This window comes from Lepidochelys kempii, chromosome 2, assembly GCF_965140285.1.
Source record: "Lepidochelys kempii isolate rLepKem1 chromosome 2, rLepKem1.hap1, whole genome shotgun sequence".
NCBI classification, from domain to species: domain Eukaryota; kingdom Metazoa; phylum Chordata; order Testudines; family Cheloniidae; genus Lepidochelys; species Lepidochelys kempii.
Window position 1 is genome coordinate 162,406,624 of NC_136381.1, and position 17,563 is coordinate 162,424,186.

The 17,563-nt window shown below is 39.5% G+C and overlaps 1 protein-coding gene across 11 annotated transcripts in view; it reads left to right on the top strand.

The window, feature by feature from the left end:
• GALNT1 (polypeptide N-acetylgalactosaminyltransferase 1) overlaps positions 1 to 17,563 on the top strand; it is a 193,756-nt gene that overhangs the window by 140,710 nt on the left and 35,483 nt on the right. For all 11 annotated transcript variants that reach the window (XM_073332672.2, XM_073332679.2, XM_073332671.2 and 8 more), the window contains 3 exons: positions 478 to 595; positions 2,679 to 2,859; positions 16,162 to 16,301. In XM_073332672.2, coding sequence (XP_073188773.1) covers positions 478 to 595; positions 2,679 to 2,859; positions 16,162 to 16,301 — 439 coding nt within the window. The remainder of the gene's footprint in view (positions 1 to 477; positions 596 to 2,678; positions 2,860 to 16,161; positions 16,302 to 17,563) is intronic.

Sequence of the window (17,563 nt, forward strand, 5' to 3'; positions counted from 1 at the left end):
AGACTGACGTAAGCACTGGACCTCTTAAGTTGTCCCTCTGCTGAAACTCGCCAACATAGCGCTAATTCAGATGTCAGGTGGACATTTATTGACTAGGAACTAGATTAAAAATGCTAACTGAGTTTCACAGGCCACTACACCATTAGTTGGCAACAACTTTCAGTCATTGCAAACTGAGAGCTGCTTGAACAGTTGATGTGGAAGTGAAAGGCTTTGTATCACACCATTAATCTCATAGGCCATCCAGTCCTCCAGGAAATGGTTTAGTTACAGTGCAATAAGATACAGGTATGAAATAAAAGTAAGAAACAAAAGATTTGAAGGAAAGAGGCAAAGAATAAAAAGTAAACTAAGTAAAAAACCCAAAGATGCTTAAATGGTATGGAAAAGATGTGGTTTATACCTTTCTCTACATGTGTATTCAAAATGTCCAGTATTCTGCCTTTAAAGTGCCTTTACATATTTGTCTTCTTTCAGGACACCCACAATGGCAGGAGGCCTTTTTTCAATAGACAGGGATTACTTTCAGGAAATTGGAACATATGATGCTGGAATGGATATTTGGGGAGGAGAAAACCTAGAAATTTCTTTCAGGGTAAGCAGCAATTCCATTTGGTTCAGTGCTTTACTTCTTAATTTAGAACAGTTTAAGTTGTAAAAATGGTAACCTGTTGTGGTCCTTGTACCTTTATTATCCAAGCACAGATAGCAACTTAATTTCTGTGTAATTTCTGGTGCGAACCATTGAAAGTGCTATATTGTCAGAAAAGGAAAATGTCAAGTTTGCAGTCTACAGAGCCGTGAGACAAAAATGTTTGGACATAGAATTTTCATTTAAAGAAAAATAAGCATTTCAAAAATCAGCTAACATTTGCCTGTTTAGAAGCTCTGTTAGAGTAGCATCTTGGAGAGACATAAGCTAAGCTGACATCAGTGATGTGTGGCTTAACCTTCCAATAAAAGCTCGTATTTCCGTTATGAACCCTCTTTCAGTCATTTACAACTTAGTGGTTGCATCCTTTTATGGATGTGGGATCTACCTAGTATTGTCCATATTTCTGAAATACATTCCATGTTGGGTGACTACCAAATGATAATGTTCATCATTCCCTTCTTTGCTTTCAGCCAGAGTGTATGGGGGTTACTGCTATTATAGCTAAGTTAAACACATCAACAAGAATTTTAAGCTGCTATCTTTTGGGGCTCAGAGTAAAATTGAAAAGGTCTTCCAGACTAAGTTCACATAATCTTATCGAGAACAAAAACTTCTGGATCTTGTTACATTTTACAAAGAAATCTAGTAATAAAAAGGTGGATTGATTGATTTTAAATCAGCAAGTAAGAAACTCGATTTAAAAAAATCAATTTTAAACTTGTTTTGCATTTGTACATTTTTTTCTTTACAAAAGGTTAATTCTCATTGGTTGGCAACCATTAAAACATGTTAATTTGCAGCCAAATGTAACTTACTCTAAATTTGGTACTTCTCTTTTCGAAGTAGGATGATGTACTTTATTTCTTCACATTTATTTAATTATATCTTAATATATTATTTATTCAAATTCTTAATTTTTACTTTTTTGTTAGGTTAGAAAAGGCTGAATGACCTTTCTTATTTACTAGCTTAATTTTATAACTTGTGATTTGTGTCAAGCTGCATTAGGACAGAGTTCGGAATTCAATTAAAAATATACAAAACCCAGCATGTTAAAATTATTAGTTAAATAAAACTACCTTGATTGTGATGGATGCATAAGGAAAAGTTTCTCAAAACATGCTTTGCATTTAAAACTGATTTATAAAACAAAGGAAGTATTATCTGTAGTTAGGAAACTGAACTGATTTGTTTCTGGTCGTCATGTATTTCAGGATTTTAGAACTAGTGGATTTCATCCTCTCAACACTTTCCCTCTCCCCCTCCCCCCAATAGATTTGAAGGGGAAAACAAGCTTTCCTGCTTTTTCAACTCCCAATCTGTTTCTCAACTTTGTATGAACTAATCATTGAACTGAACTAGTTGAATAAATTTAAAATGAAGAAAATATTGTCTCTGCATCTGGAGAAGGTTATTGCTGTCAAAAGCTGGTTTAGCACTTCAGTAAAATCTAGTTTCAGGTGTTAAGCCAGTTCATTTCACCAGTTCAGTGTGGCTTGACTTTCTTTAAATCTTCAGCAGGAAACGTGTACTGCTTGAATATTTTATTTAATTTAAATTATTTTAATAGATATTAGTGAATTTAGGTCTTAGCATAGGTTGTCATAATTTCACATTTAATTAGGTTTATTTAAAAAAAAGTACTTCAGTAAAACAAAAATCCAGTTTAAATTTTTAAAAAATCTGATTTTTTTTTTTATCCACCATGAATAGGAACTTTTTAGACAAAGTAACACTTTTGCTGCTTCCATTTTTCTCTTTTTTGCTTCACACTCTGAGCCCTACCATTCATCTCTAGCAGTCCATGACTGGCATCTCAGTGCTGTTGTGCCTGATGTCACTCAGTCTGCCCCCAGCCACCTCTTAAATTCTCTTCTAGTGAGCAGGACACGAACATTTTTACTTGACTTTTGGGCAATAGAATTTTTTCCAGCTCGAAAAGACATTAGGTACAAAAACTCTTTAAAAATCACCTTAATTGTGACCACTGTGAATTATGCAATGACTGTTCTGTCCTTTTCAGATTTGGCAGTGTGGGGGCACTTTGGAAATTGTAACCTGTTCACATGTTGGACATGTGTTCCGAAAAGCCACTCCTTATACTTTTCCAGGAGGCACAGGACAGATTATCAACAAAAATAACAGACGGCTTGCAGAAGTCTGGATGGATGAGTTCAAGAATTTCTTTTACATCATTTCCCCAGGTGAGCAGTCTTTAGTGTGAAATAATTCCATTCAAGGTAGAAGATATGAGTGTATTTAAAAGGAAAAATAAGTACTTCTAAACAAAAAGTCTGGTAATTCTGGAGGAACGGCCTTCCAGTAAAATAAAGATCACTTAAAACAATTTCTGTTAAAGGAATGGTCTTATTTAAAAAAAAAAACATTTTCTGTTATCCAATCGAACAGATGCAGGTGTGCCCTGAAGTCCTTTTTACATGCATATGTGAAAGTTAAGAATGAGCTTCAAGTGCACAAAAATAGAAGTGCAATGGAAAGTTCACTTGTGAAAGCAGAGTGCTGGAAGTGTAGCCGGAAGTCCAAATACATCTTCTTATATCGTGAAGTACGGCCCCTGGCTGCTCTCTCCGTATAACTTCAGGTTGAATAGGGTAGATATGATCAGCTGAAATTCATTGCTGATTAATCAAATAAGCAATTTCCTTTCATCTATCAAGAAAGATAAAAAGCAGTCAATTTTTGTACTTTAGGTAAATGTATGGGAATATATATTTGTGGAAACTAGGCATCTCCTTCGACTCCTTCAAATTACTGTTGTGGCCTTCAGAATTATAAATGTTTTACATTCCTGTCTTAAAGGGATAACTGTTAATTCCAAAGAAAACATTCATTTTAAATCTTTCAGATGAATACTTTTAAAATAAATTAACCTTACAAAGTTACAGTATTTGTGAATTGACATTATGTATACAATGGATTTCTGGTGCTTTATTTGTAAAAGTAGTTTCCATTTTCTTCTTCTTGGGAGAAACTTGATCAGTTTGCCTGTAATCAAAAACTTCTTTTTAATAAAGTAGACTGGTATGCTTTTAGTCAATGACCTTCTTTTGTTAAATGAAGTTAATGCTGAGTTACCAGCCTCTTTTAATTTATTTTTATATTTTAACTTTTTCTCGTGTTTCTTAATGTATTCCTTCCTCCCTCTTATCTTAATTCCCCTCAACTTTTCTGCTTTCTTTCTCTGTATGTAGCAGCTCTTCCACTGATGCTTAAGATCTGGCCCACAAGAAATCAGCAACAAGGTTGAGGGTGAGGATCCCTGGGGAGAAGCAGACTTGGCTCCCAGAAGAGCACCAGTCGGCCATGAAATCGGCTTTAATTAGTTCCCCGTTATCTGTTCCTCTGAACCCCACTATCCAGTTCCTGTTTTTCTGTGATTTTCTATCTAGGGGCTAGTAGGAGGACAATAGAATTGAGCATTCAAGCTGTTCTGATAGTCCTACAGTTAACTCTCAATTTGCAATTTACCACCTGGGAATACGTAGTTCATCTGTAATGGTAATGGGCAATTATTAGTTTTCACAGTATTTAAATTGGGGACTTGATTTGGAGGCCCAACAGAGACTAGAGAACTAATAACAAATGTGAGCATGATGAGTACAGAAAGCGAAGCCAGTAGGAGCCTTTTCTAAGGTAAAGAGAATAGGAATGCCAGCCAGCCAGGAATGCTACCTATTGGAGGCTATGATAAGAGATTAGGATTGTGGAGGTCACAAGGAGTGAGGGAAGGATTAGTTGTTGGGATGAAGGGGTTTTGGAAAGTTTCAGGTATCCAAAATTTGCTTCCTTGTTTTAATCAATCTTCTCCAGCTTTCAGTCACAAAGGTCCACTTATTCATAAAATAACACAAAATAGGACATATTCAATTTACCAGTATGTACACTGTGATTTCTGACCTCTGAGTGCTAACAAGGATGCCAGTCTCTCAGGTGAGAATCTCATCTGAACCAACACATTACCCATGGAAAAGATAGGCTATGTCAGAAGTTACTAAATGTATTAATCTGCTAGTTTAAAAGATTAGTACTATGCATTACCTTCCATTACCAGTAACTTACGTAAACCAGCAGGGTAGAAAAAATAACTCACTAAATGCAGAAGCTCTGCAGATTTTATTCTGGAGGAAATGTGCCTAAACTCAAGGGATGTTCTTCAAAAGGGCCCATAAATCAGAGAGCTGGCTAGCTGAGCCACCAAACTGTAAACTAAGAATGGACTTTGAACAGAAAAAAGTTTTTCAAATCATCTTAATTTCATCAGACACTTCTGCCTGGATCTGTTCATATCCAGGAAGGACAGGAAAGCCAGAAAATTCTTCACAAGGGAGATCAACCCAAAGCTCCTGAAAATAGCATTGCCCTGCTACGTTGCTCACCCAGCAAACTACTGCACACTTTTTTCTTCCAGTTCTGGGAAAAGTAATGGAGAATAGCGAAAGCTAAGAAGGAACAATAATTCTAATAGCTCCAAACATGCTAGAAGGATTTTGCTAGTCACTGCTGAAGTCCTGATAGAACTAGTACAAAGGCTTTCATTCATATTTACAGACCAGATTTACTTTCTCAGGGGTTTCTCAGTCACACAAATCCAAGCCACCTTAGTTTCAAAGTGAAAATCCTAGCCAAAATTTGGCTACTCAGCTGTGGTAATAAGAGTGTTGTTAGAATCAGTTGGCCCATCCACCAGCCTGCTCAAAATCTCAATGAGGTCCTTCTGTTGGTACAAATATGAAAAGATCCATCCCAGAATACACAAGTTCCACTATCCTGGACTTTTTTATATGAATAATTTGACATGGCTTTTGAACTCTGCCATTTCTTCACTCTGTCACTGTACATTCTTCTAAATCTGATATTTTTTGGTATGCAGTTTCTTCAGAGCAACTTATTTGGTCAAATTAACCACCAAAAGCATTTTTCAATCATGGCGCTTACGCTGAGCTTTTCTATTCTTGACTTCTCATCCATTTGAAGCAACAATCACCTTGTCTTTATACCTATTATCAATAAAAACCTGTTTTCTTATGCCATTACCATAGTGAGGAGTATCTGAGAGACACTCTTTGCAGACACAAGTCTTATACTGCATATTTCATGATGACAGAGTAATCTGCACATTTGAATCTTTTAGAACTCAGGCAAACATACTGTTCCATATCTTACAGGGGGCTTTCTTTTCCTTCTACCCAAATGTAAAGAACCAAAAGAAAATATTACAGCACAGTCTGCAGAGCAATGAAGATAAATCTTTAAATTCACTGATTCCATTAAAAAAAAAAATCATGCCTTTCCACCAAAGATGCCTTTGAAACAGGATGTTCATGGCATCAGTAGCTAGATAGATCAAATGTTAACAGTGCAGATATCACATCAGGTGTACAAGTCTGAGAGGGAATCAAAGCCTCTAACGGCAACTTCTTGGGCTGAAAGATCACCATGTATCTCAAAAGAAATCAGTAGGCCAGCAGTATGGTCCTTTCAGCACTTTCATCGAGTATTACAAAGCTTGGTCTGTTCTTCTCTGTAGATGCTTCATTTAGCAAAAGATATTTCATTTGGTGGTTCCTGAATAATCATTGTTTCAGATGCAGAAGAGGGAAATCCTTTATCTGACTTCTGATTCCTGTCTTTACTGTCCCTCCACACTATTCTTCTTACGTCTTGCTTTTTCTCATTAGTGATGGACTAGTGAGAGGTCAGGAGTCAGAACAGAAAATCTGTTACCTGACCCAATGCACTCAGGGTAAGAGGAAATTATTCATTAATTTCTGGGTATTTCTACAGCTTAGAAAATACTCATCTAGCCTTCCCCCAGAGGCCTGGTCACAAATCTGGACTGCTTGATGATGGTACAGCATATTAGTAGAATGGGGGAGAAGTTAGACCCAGAGAGGAAATCAAGTGACACATTTTCCATGGCCTCTGTTCATTTAGTTTTAGGAAAGCATTGCCTATTCTAAATAAGGATCAGTATAAAAAATAATATAGACACTATAGTTACATGTGATTTCTGAAGCTTTTTGTATGCTCTTCTTCTACAATCAGTGGTCTGCTTCCCAGTGCAATTCGGCATCCAGGAAAAGACAAGTAAAGTCACTGATGTTTTTTAGTTTCTCATCTATTGCCTGTTTAATGCAGTCTCCAGTTTGCAGAATACAGTATTTCTGTTGAGTGTAGCAACCTAAAGAAGAGCTCTGTGTAAGCTTGAAGGCTTCTGTTTCACAAAGAGAAGCTATTCGAAAAAAGAAAAGGGAAAAAAAAAAACTGTAACTCTTCACTTAACGTTGTAGTTGTTTCTGAAAAATGCGACTTTAAGTGAAACGATGTTAAGCGAATCCAATTTCCCCATAAGAATTAAAGTAAAAAGGAGGGGTTAGGTCCCAGGGAATTTTTTTGCCAGACAAGACATATACACACACACACTATAAGTTTTAAACAAACCATTTAATACTGTACACAGTAATGATGATTGTGAAGCTTGGCTGAGGTGGTGGAGTCAGAGGGTGGATATTTCCCAGGGAATGCCTTACTGCTAAATGATGAACTAGCAATTGGTTGAGCCCTCAAGGGTTAACTTGTTAATGTAGCCTCACACTATAAGGCAGCACGAATGGAGGGCAGGGAGACAGCATGACAGAGACACACACCGTGTGTGTATGAGTCTGAGAGAGAGAGAGATGCACATTTCCCCTTTAAGTACCTGACCCACTCAAGTACACTGCCTTGTTAAGTTAATCAGCAAGCTGAGACCACAGCAGCTGCTGCCAGGAACCTCCCTCCATCCTGAGCCCTGTGGTGTGTCCCCCTGCTCTGTGGAGATGGGATAAGTGGGGTGCAGGAGCAGGGGGGAGGGGGACACACTGACATTAGTCCCCCTTTCCACCCCCCCAGCAAGCAGGAGGCTCTGGAGAGCAGTTCCAAGGCAGAGGGCAGGAGCAGCACATGGCAGTGTGGGGAGGGACAACTGAACTGCTGGCAATTGATAGCCTGCTGGGTGGCTGCTGCACAGGGAACTTAGGGGAGCGGGAAGCTGATAGGGGGGCTGCCAGTCCACCCTGGTTCCAAGCCCCCACCAGATAGCTGCAACAGGTTGCTTTTCCTGAAAGCAGTGGACAAAGCAGGCGGCTGCCAAAGACATTATAAGGGAGCATTGCACAACTTTAAAGGAGCATGTTCGCTAATTGATCAGTAAGGTAACAATGTTAACAGGGACGACTTTAAGTGAGGAGTTACTATATATGTGATAGCTATGGTGCAAATTCAACTGAAATGTTTTTCATGTTAATTACACACAGTTTCTTAAGGTTCAAATTCACAGAGCAATGAGCAAGGACTTAAACATGATAGACCAAAATTCTCATGGTGTCACCTTTTCTAGAGATGTGTGGGGAGGAAGGAGTCCTAGAAGTTTACAGTGTTGTTTATTGCAGCTAACTGCTTATACTACATTCTGTGCTCTTGTTTTTCAAACAACTAATTTTAGACAAGTTTTTTTAGGAAAGAGAAATCTCCTTTGTAAATAGAAATTATATTAGAGATTTAACCTAAAAAAACCCATAGTTTTGTGTGTCAGGCCCTTTTTTCAGAAGCGATATTAGAATTTGAAATTGGTGTTTTGTTGACAAATTTCTAATTAAATGTGCATTAAATTTTAAATTAGAAATTGCTGAAAGATAGCATAATACAAACCTAAACAGAGCTGAACTTTAAGTTAGACTTTTAAGACTAATACTTGTAAATCAACCTGGTCATTAGTTCCCCCAGTATTTTTCCCCATAGAGCAAATTAAGCAAAAAAGGCTTACCTTGGTGTTTTCTACACTAGATTGTTTGTTCTAATCAAACACTGTTTCCCTATTAGGTGAAACCAATAGTGAATTAATAATGACTTGTTTACTGCCCTGTATTGTCATTATTGAAGTGTTGCCAATTTTGGTGGGGTGGGGGGTGGCCAAAACAAAAAAAGCTAGAGATAAATAGCAAATACATTTCAGCAAAATTATGTTTAGTGATTCCTTGGATATTTTAATGTAAAATAGTCTGAATTTTTAAGCATGCCAAACCTCTGCTTGCTCTTCACCAACTGAGAATTAAGAAACAGGCTCTGTTTTAAACAGTCTGGGTCACAACATAAATGTAAGGCTCCTGCTTCATATGACATGATTCATAGATGGATTGAAAGGCATATGTAAAAGATTACAAAAGACAGTCTTCTGTCTTCTTTATGGAGAATCATTTGCTTTGGAAATAGGCGTTTTCCTAGCTTGAGGTACTGTGCAAATTTCCTCCGTAAGAAGAAACAAACAAAATGGAAACAGCATTTAAAATGGGACAAAGGAGCATGATGAAATATTGTGATATAAGAGCAGCAGTTTGTACCTGTAAATGTTGTCTAACGCAATTAAAATCTATGTTTGGTGTTTCAACCTATTTTAGTTTTTTTTCTATTACTATTCTGAGTAATGGTTAATTTCAAGTATGCAAATGTATTGATAAATTGAAATGGGTTTAAAAGGTCGCTGCTTATCATTGTCCTCAAACACCCAGAATGCATTTCCCCATTGAATACCATCAACAAATAACGTGTCCCTGGTGTCACTAACAGAAATCTCTCTAACTCACATGTACACAATCTTGAGGAAAAACATTGTACATACTGTACCATTTACCTTTTAGTTTACCTGGGTGTCTAATGGTTGCTCAGTGACTTTCTCTCCTTTAGTCACATACAGACTATAGGCATTTTGGTTTGTTCGCATTATGAGAATTTGAAGATTAACCTGTAATTATGTACAATTTTGTTATGGATTATTTTGATGTATTGAGGATTTTTGCAGCTTTTCTATATTTTTTTTATTATCTTTTGTTCCCCTACAGTTTTTAACATCATTGCCCTTATTTTTGTCTGTGTTGGGTTTTTGTCTTTCAGCTTAAAAAAAAAAAAAGCTAAATCAGGAGTTTACAATGCACAGCCTTTAGTGGAGTATGGTTGAGCCCACAGCTTCTTGGCACTTTCTTTGTGAACACTGGCATTCTATTCTGTATAGGTTTTTTTTATATACCACACTGCTCCCTGAAGTATCTGAGCACATTGTAATAGTACATTACAATTACAATGCAATTACATATTAATATTAGCCACATGTTGTGTTCTCATCCTAACCCCAGAGGGAGAAGCATGTGGAGTAGTGGAATGTCTTGTTGTGGTAGGTGTTTTTTGGTTAAATATATCTGTTGCAATGTGTTTATATTAGGGAAGGCAAGGTCAAAGAAATGTGCCTTGCACTTTGAGCAGAAAGTGATGAAGTTTGTGATAGTTCTTCGTTCCTGTGGGAGTTCATTTCACAGTCTCAGACTGCCTGAAAATGGTTGTGTCCTGAACAGATGATCTTTACTCTTACTGTTGAATTTCACTGTGCCAGAGGAGCTCTGTCTTGGAGCTTTAAAATGGCTTTTAGGTACTGAGCCCAGGTCATAGAATGCTTTGAGACCTTAAACTTGATTCAAAATTCTATGGGAAGCCACTGTAGAGAGTGATGGATAAATACTATGTGGTCATAGTAGCCTGTGTTGCTGGGGAGATGCAGCACAGAGTTTTGAACTAGTTGCTGTTTCCCAGTTGCTGAAGCATAACTCATGGCTGTAGTGGTGTGAGTGCTCCGTTTCAATTAAATGAATCCAACAGTACTCCCAGACTACAGACTGAATTGACCAGTTGTGGATGTGAACATGCATTTCAAGGAGACTACACCATGGCTGCAAGCTCCTCAAAATATTTTCCTCTATCCTACCAATATCACCTCTGTTTTGCTCAGACAGGTGTCCTTCATCCGTGAGCTGATTTCATCCAAACTCTGGGTCGTGTTGGTGGTAGTGGTGCAGTCGTTACATGGTGATGGATAGGTAGAGCTGTGGGCCATCTGCATATTGCTGGCATTTGAGTCCATGTTGTCTAACCAGCTCACCTAGTGGTTGCATGTAGTTGGAAAAATACTGGAGTGCGAAAATTGATCCTTCTGGAACCCTGCAAGTGAGGGGACTAATGGTGGAGGTTGCAATTTCCCATCGCTGCGCTTAAGGTTTATCCCTCCTAGAAGGACTCATGCTATTTTAGCTCATTGCCCTGGACTCCTGTCACCTCTCTTAGGTGAGACAGCGATGTGTCATGGTCATTAATATCAAATGCTGCACAGAGGTCTAAGAAGATGAGAATGGATATTTGTCCTCTATCCATTGACAGGAGGCGATCATCCACTGCCACTAAAGCAATTTCAGTTCTTCAGTTGATTCAGTTAATTAGTGGTATTCATTAGTATTAGTGTAGGTTTTCTTTATTTTCTTGGACCATCAGTTCCCTCTTACTTGCAGCGTAGCAGAATATGCATCGGTCTCTGGGTTTTAAGCCTTGTGCCAACTACAAGAGATCTACCCCAGCGAATGACCTCATTCCACCTGCCTGAAGTGCCTCAGGAGTGTCACATTCCAGATCACTGCCAGACTTGCAAGGAGTTGAAACCGTGGACAGAGAGGACAGAAAGATGAGACTGCATCACGCGCTCATGAGGGTCACCATGACCACCCCATGAATCTTCCATATTAGGGTGGGCACTGGATACTTTGTCATTAATGAAGACCACCCTTCTGAAAGTCAGCACCAATCTCCTTCTCCAGTGCTGAGAAAGAAGCACAAAAAAGTCAGATCATTATTCATTGAAGGAGCCAAAACCAACCTCTGCTTGAAAATCAGGGTCCACCAGTACCATCCCCCAATAAACAGTCAGGAGGACAAGGTAAAGCATCCTCTGGAACAAGACACTCCCTGGTACCAACCTGTTCTTATCAGAGGTTGTCAACTCTGGCAGCTGGGTCGTTGAGATGCCCAATATGGAGCCAACTATTTTGGCGCAACAACAGCACCAGAAATATCTCTGTGCTGGACTCTCCAATGGCCCATGAGACAAGCCAGCTGGGTTCCGGTGGATCCTCAAGCCCCGGCTACTTATTTACATCAGAGTCATGATCAGCCCTTGGTACCATGGGGCACTAGATCTTCAGAGAATCCAGTGCTTTCTTGACTGATCCAGTCCAGGGTTGAACCCATCATGCTGTCCCTGCTGCTTATGTCTCCAGAACAACACCCCTGGACCTTGGCACAACACCACCATGATCAGGCGATTCTGGGTCTGAGGTAGAGTATTATGCCTCTTGCTCGTGGGGTAGACGATAACAATGTCCTTTGCCTTTATCATGGGAATTCCATTATCAGTACCCACCAGATTTCTAGAGACAGGGACCATTGGAGTAGTTGTGGCTGGGGTCCTGTGCCATACCCATGACCTTACTGAAAACTGTGGGACATGCCTCCCAATTCCTCAACCTTTCAGATCTCCTAGCACAGGGGTTCCCAAACTCTGTCATGTGTACCCCTGGGGGTATGCAAGACATCTCGGGGGCGGGGGGTACATGGGAAAAATTGTGTAAAGGTGGATTTTATTATTTTATTTATTGCATTTTCACAATAGGCTCAGATGAAGCTTTAAAACTCTGGGAATTTATTATATGAAATAGTGTAGTTAATTTACTTCAAGATATACCAATGAGAACACAGATATTCATATTGACATATGGTGCCCTCACCTCCAGTCTCCATACATCACGGGTTTAGTTGCTCAACAACTGTCCAGGCTAACTGAGCTCAAAATGTAGGGTTTTTTCTGGTTGTATATGTCACATTGTAACTATATCTGTATGTAACAGTGAAATATGGACAGATGCCTAAATACAGATATACACACAAAGTATCAGTGATAAGAAGGGTAGAGGTACATGGGCAGCTGGTAAATATGGAAGGGGGTATGTAATAAGAATAGTTTGGGAACCTTTGTCCTGGCAGATGTACTGAGCAAGACTTTCAAGGCCTGACTCAGGCTTCAGAACTTCCACCTACTGTACTATCGGAGGATCAGCCTCAACCTTCTTTGCATTCTTCCTCCTTATCACCTGATGAAACTGTGGTTCCCTGGGATTCCTCACCTGTTCAAGGATGACTACAGGGCTTATCAAGATCTTAAAGAAAGTAGCTGCCTCTATTTATATTCCCATTGAGATGGCCAGGAGGGTTCTCACAAGCTGATAGGCATTGTGGGTTTGGCAGGGCCTTCTAGAGTGGCTCTACATATCAGTGGTGCCATCTTAGAGCCTGTGAAATCATTATGGCAAATATCCTCTCTGCCTTCAAGAGCTAGGAGAACCAAGACACAGTACCCTGTCCCTTCTCAAGGCTGGATACAACTTCTCACTGTGGGCCAATATGCTTAAGTTCTCAGACAAGTTGGCAGAGGATGCCAAACAGGCGTTCTGGGCAGTTTTAGATGAAGGCAGTCTGATGGCTCGGATCTCTCTGCGAACATCCTTGAATGCAGCAGATTCAGCATCCAGAGTCATGGCATCTGCCGTGTCTGTGTGCAGATGTTTGATATCAGTCTGCTGGTTTCCTACAGTAGAGGTCCAGCAGACGATCCAGGATCCTCCATTTCAGTGGTTCTACACTCTCTTGTACAAAATGGATGAGATGCTCTACGGTCTCAAAGATTCAAAGACCATATTAAAATCATTAGGAATTTATGCTCCTTTCCCTTAAACAAAGCAATTCCTCCCTCAGTCTCTGCTGAGATGCCTGTCTTTCCCACCAAGGCAACCTGACCACTCTAGCAAATGAGGAAGAAGCCCCAGGAGAAGAGCATCTCCTCCTCAGTTTTCTTCTTTGGTGGGTTATTCAAGACAGACTGGAAATCCAAGTCTGTTTGCCTGCCTTGTCAAGGACATACCAGTTTTTCCATCCCCTATTTTTTCCAGTAGGTTATCCAACTTCCTCTGTCCTCTTCCATGAAGTACAGTCTCTTCTCCATTTGGGAGCTATAGCAGAGGCTACCTCTCTTCAGTGAGGGTAGGGTTTCTGTTCACACTGCTTCCTGGTTCCAAAGGCAAAAGGAGGCTTCAGGCCCATTCCATGACCCACCCTCCTTCTCATTATTAATGTCTGTCTGGTGGGTCTGGGATGATTCTGTCCTTTATACCAATGTGCCGAGATTACCTTGGTACCACAAGACAGCAGAGAACGCAAATGTAATGCCCCGACGGGTACCGCTAAGGGAAAAATCTCCAACACTGGGGTTGTGCAGACCTGAAGTGGAATGGACATATGTAACATCTGAAAGAACAGCAGTGACAGAACAGGTTAGTAACCATTTTTTTCCCATGTTTTGACCTAGATCCTGATTGTGCAGTGTTTAGGGTGTTGCCCTCAGTTAGATGAGTGGGTAGTCTGCTTTTGGTTAGCTTCTGTATGAGTTTACTCAGGAATTACAGGTTTGACACTGGGTGATGATTGGCTATGCCTGAAATCTCCAGAGTGGGTTTCTTCAGTGTTGATCAGACTGTTGCATGTTTGAAGGAAGAAGGGACATTTCTTTCTCTGAATCAGGTGGTGGATATTTAAAACCACCTGGATAAATATCACAATTGTACACCACTGAATGTGATTTTTGAGGTTTTTTTCTTCATAGTTATGACTTGAATTCTTATTGTCATTTAGTAATGTGACAGAGTTGTAATAGCATTTTTCCAAAGGTCAGTATAACAGATTCTGTGCATGAATGAATTTAGAATACTCCAAAGTTACAAGAGACTCCTTCCTTTGTCTTGAGGCATAATGACAAGTAAATGCTTAATCCATCAGCTACTTTTTTCCAACCGAAAGGTGAGGAACTCCATACTTCAGCTATGTTTTATGTCATACTTGTTCATCAAGGAAGCCTTTCCTTTTATTTCCCCCCCTTGATTTAAGAAAAAATATTGAAGTTGCTTAAAAAAAGCTCTTTCTGGTTCCTTGCAAGTGTTTTGGAGTTTTATGCTGGTGTGAGGTGTGATAGTTTCCTCATTCCATCCCAGCAAACTGAGAACAAGACAGTACTTACGGTACACCAGGCAAGCTTACCACAAATATTTATCCCCACATCTTTACTCCCATCTTGGTACAACCCTTCTGTACATTTTGGGTGAGCACAAGCTCTTAGTAATCTTTTGTAGGGGAGAAAATTATTGATCCATATTTTTTGTTCTCAGAATATATAGCTATACTCCTCCACCCCCTTTCAAGTTGGGGAATATTTTTTCATGTTTAAACTTTTGTGAATCTTCATTCAGCTACAATATAATGATCACTCACTGCTATAAGCTGCTATGCAGCTCTTTCTGGTGAGTTAGTTTAAGTATGCTAGCTCTGAAATATTCCAAACTCAGTCACACAAGAACAGGAATGCCAGTGGTGGTGGTTCTTCTATTATAATTATCTTTGAAGAACATGAATTACAAAAAAGTACATTTTTCTTACTTTTATAAGAAAATGCTGTCTTCATAAAACAAAATTGTCAGATTCCCAATCTGTAGGCCGGACCTGGTCCACTTGATGTATTTATGTGGTCCATATGGCATATTTAGCTAGTATAGAAATCAAAGTTTTCATTTGTTTTTTAAAATGTACATTTTTAGCCTGTATGCTGTTGAGGATGAGTGAAACTATGAACAGTTTGAATGTAAATTGTTGCAGTTCACTTCAGTGCCTAATTATATTTTAAATGCCAGCATTAACTATTTAATTGCTGTCCTTTTAGCAAATGGGATGGGAAGGACTGAGATTTCAAGTGCACATGTGAGAAGGTTTCTAAAGGAAGGGAAGTATCTGAGAGAGAAAAATACAAAGACCAGGAAATGGGGGGAGGGAGGGAAAGAGGGTAGAAATAATGGCAGTCCTAAAAGTTAGGAGACTTTTTCCTATCTAGGGATGATGAATGCAACAATAAGGTACTGAACAAATAACTAAAAGGTTAGTTATAAAGTCTATATTCTACCCTAGTTCTTCATGCAGACCTCCCATAGACACAAGTGAGAGTTGTACTGTGGATGGAGAATGTAGTATGTGGTCCCAAATTTATAGCCTGGCCAACAGAGCTTCATTAAAAGTGGAATTCTGCATTCAACATAGAAAGACCCAGATATATTTATGTAAGAATTATCGTGCAAGTTATGGTGATAATGATTAAAGGTTTCATCTTTTTCTTCCCTGTTAGTTCAGACAGTGATTTGCATGTAAATTGTTCCATCAGATGCCAATAAGGAATTGATTGCCACATGTAATACAGATTCAGTGGCTTAGCCTTTCCTGTACTGAGAAAAAAAGGCACAAGCAGTAGTCTCCACTGTATGACTTTTCCTCCAGGAGAACAAGAACAAAACTCAAAAAAGTACACTATATTAAAAAATTCCTGTCTGCCTTTGCCATAGAGATGTATTTAGCTGGCTTGTTACGGACAGAGTATATTTGAAGCATGTAACATGTATTGATCACATTTGTATTATCCTATTAAAATTCAACAGTTTAAAATTCACTAGCAACCGCTGTTTGAAATAAAGCATTTTTCTCTACAGGAGTTACAAAGGTAGATTATGGAGACATATCGTCACGCCTTGGGCTAAGACATAAGCTGCAATGCAAGCCTTTCTCTTGGTACTTGGAGAATGTGTATCCCGATTCCCAAATTCCACGCCATTATTTCTCTTTGGGGGAGGTAAGGATTATTTTTAATTATGTACTTTTAATTTTCCTTTTTGTAAGGGATATCGCAGCATAACATCCAGTTTTTGAAATCTCATTTGAATAGTAAAGCTGAAGTCAGTGTCTCCAGCACCAAAGTGCAATATCTCACAGCTCCATGTCTTTCATCTGTAAAATGGTATATTTGACTTGAATGGTTTGGTGAAGTATTACCAAGCAGTTGACCCGCAATGTCAAAGGTTGGGATTTCTTGTCCATATTTACAGCAGTACTAAATTAGCATGGAAAGGCTTTTTAGAAAATATTTTAGACATTAGTGCATATTTTATGTATTCAGTTTCATTGATGTGCATGGTGCTTTACAAACAGTTAAAACTAACAAGGAGCTTAGTGCTTGTGTAAATGGCACACAAGTGTGCACCAGCTAAGATGTAAATTCTGGTGCACCCCCGTGTGTCTCATTCGGTCTGTGTGGATCCTGATGGCACACACTAAAACTTTTAGTGAGTGCCATCAGGATCTACACAGACAGTGCATGACACATTGGTGCCCATTACATGCCAGCTGGCGTGCACTCATCTGCAGAGTAGACAAGCCCATAGTTGCATTAGACATAAAACATCAAGGGATTACAAATAACAAAGCATGAAGAAAGGAGTTCTTAAACTGCTTTTCTCATGTCCATTCCATGTTAGGTGTGTGCGCACTGCGTGCGCTGTTTCTGGAGATTTTAGCATCAGTGGTATTCGTTGGGCTGGCTCTAACGTACACTGGAGACATGCACTTATGCATCAGCCTAAGGGGCACTGCCAGCCTCACGCCCTTTCAGTTCCTTCTTTCTGCCTGTGACGGTTGCTGGAACGACCATTCTTGCTATGTCAAGGCTTTCTTCCTAGTGGTTTTGGACTCTTCTTCATTTGTGGTTATCAGTTTAGTGTATATAGTTCTTATAATTAGTGTTAGTGTATATAGTGGTGTAAATAGTTCCTATCGTCGAGGGACTTCTTCACCCCAGGGGCTTCAGGCTTCAAGCCTGGTGCCTCTGGTGGCAAACCTATGCCAGCGAGTGACCCGCACTCCAGCTACTTGAAGTATCAGGTGGAAACTCACATGAGGGACAAGTGCTAGTTCTCCCAAGACTTCCAACCCCACACTAAAAAGGGCAGACACGTTAGGCTGAAGGCTATCCTCATGGAAGCCTCCCTCAGATGAGTCTTAACGCCAAGTTGCTCCGTTGGTGTGAAGTTTCCCCTGGCACTATTCACCGTCTCTGGT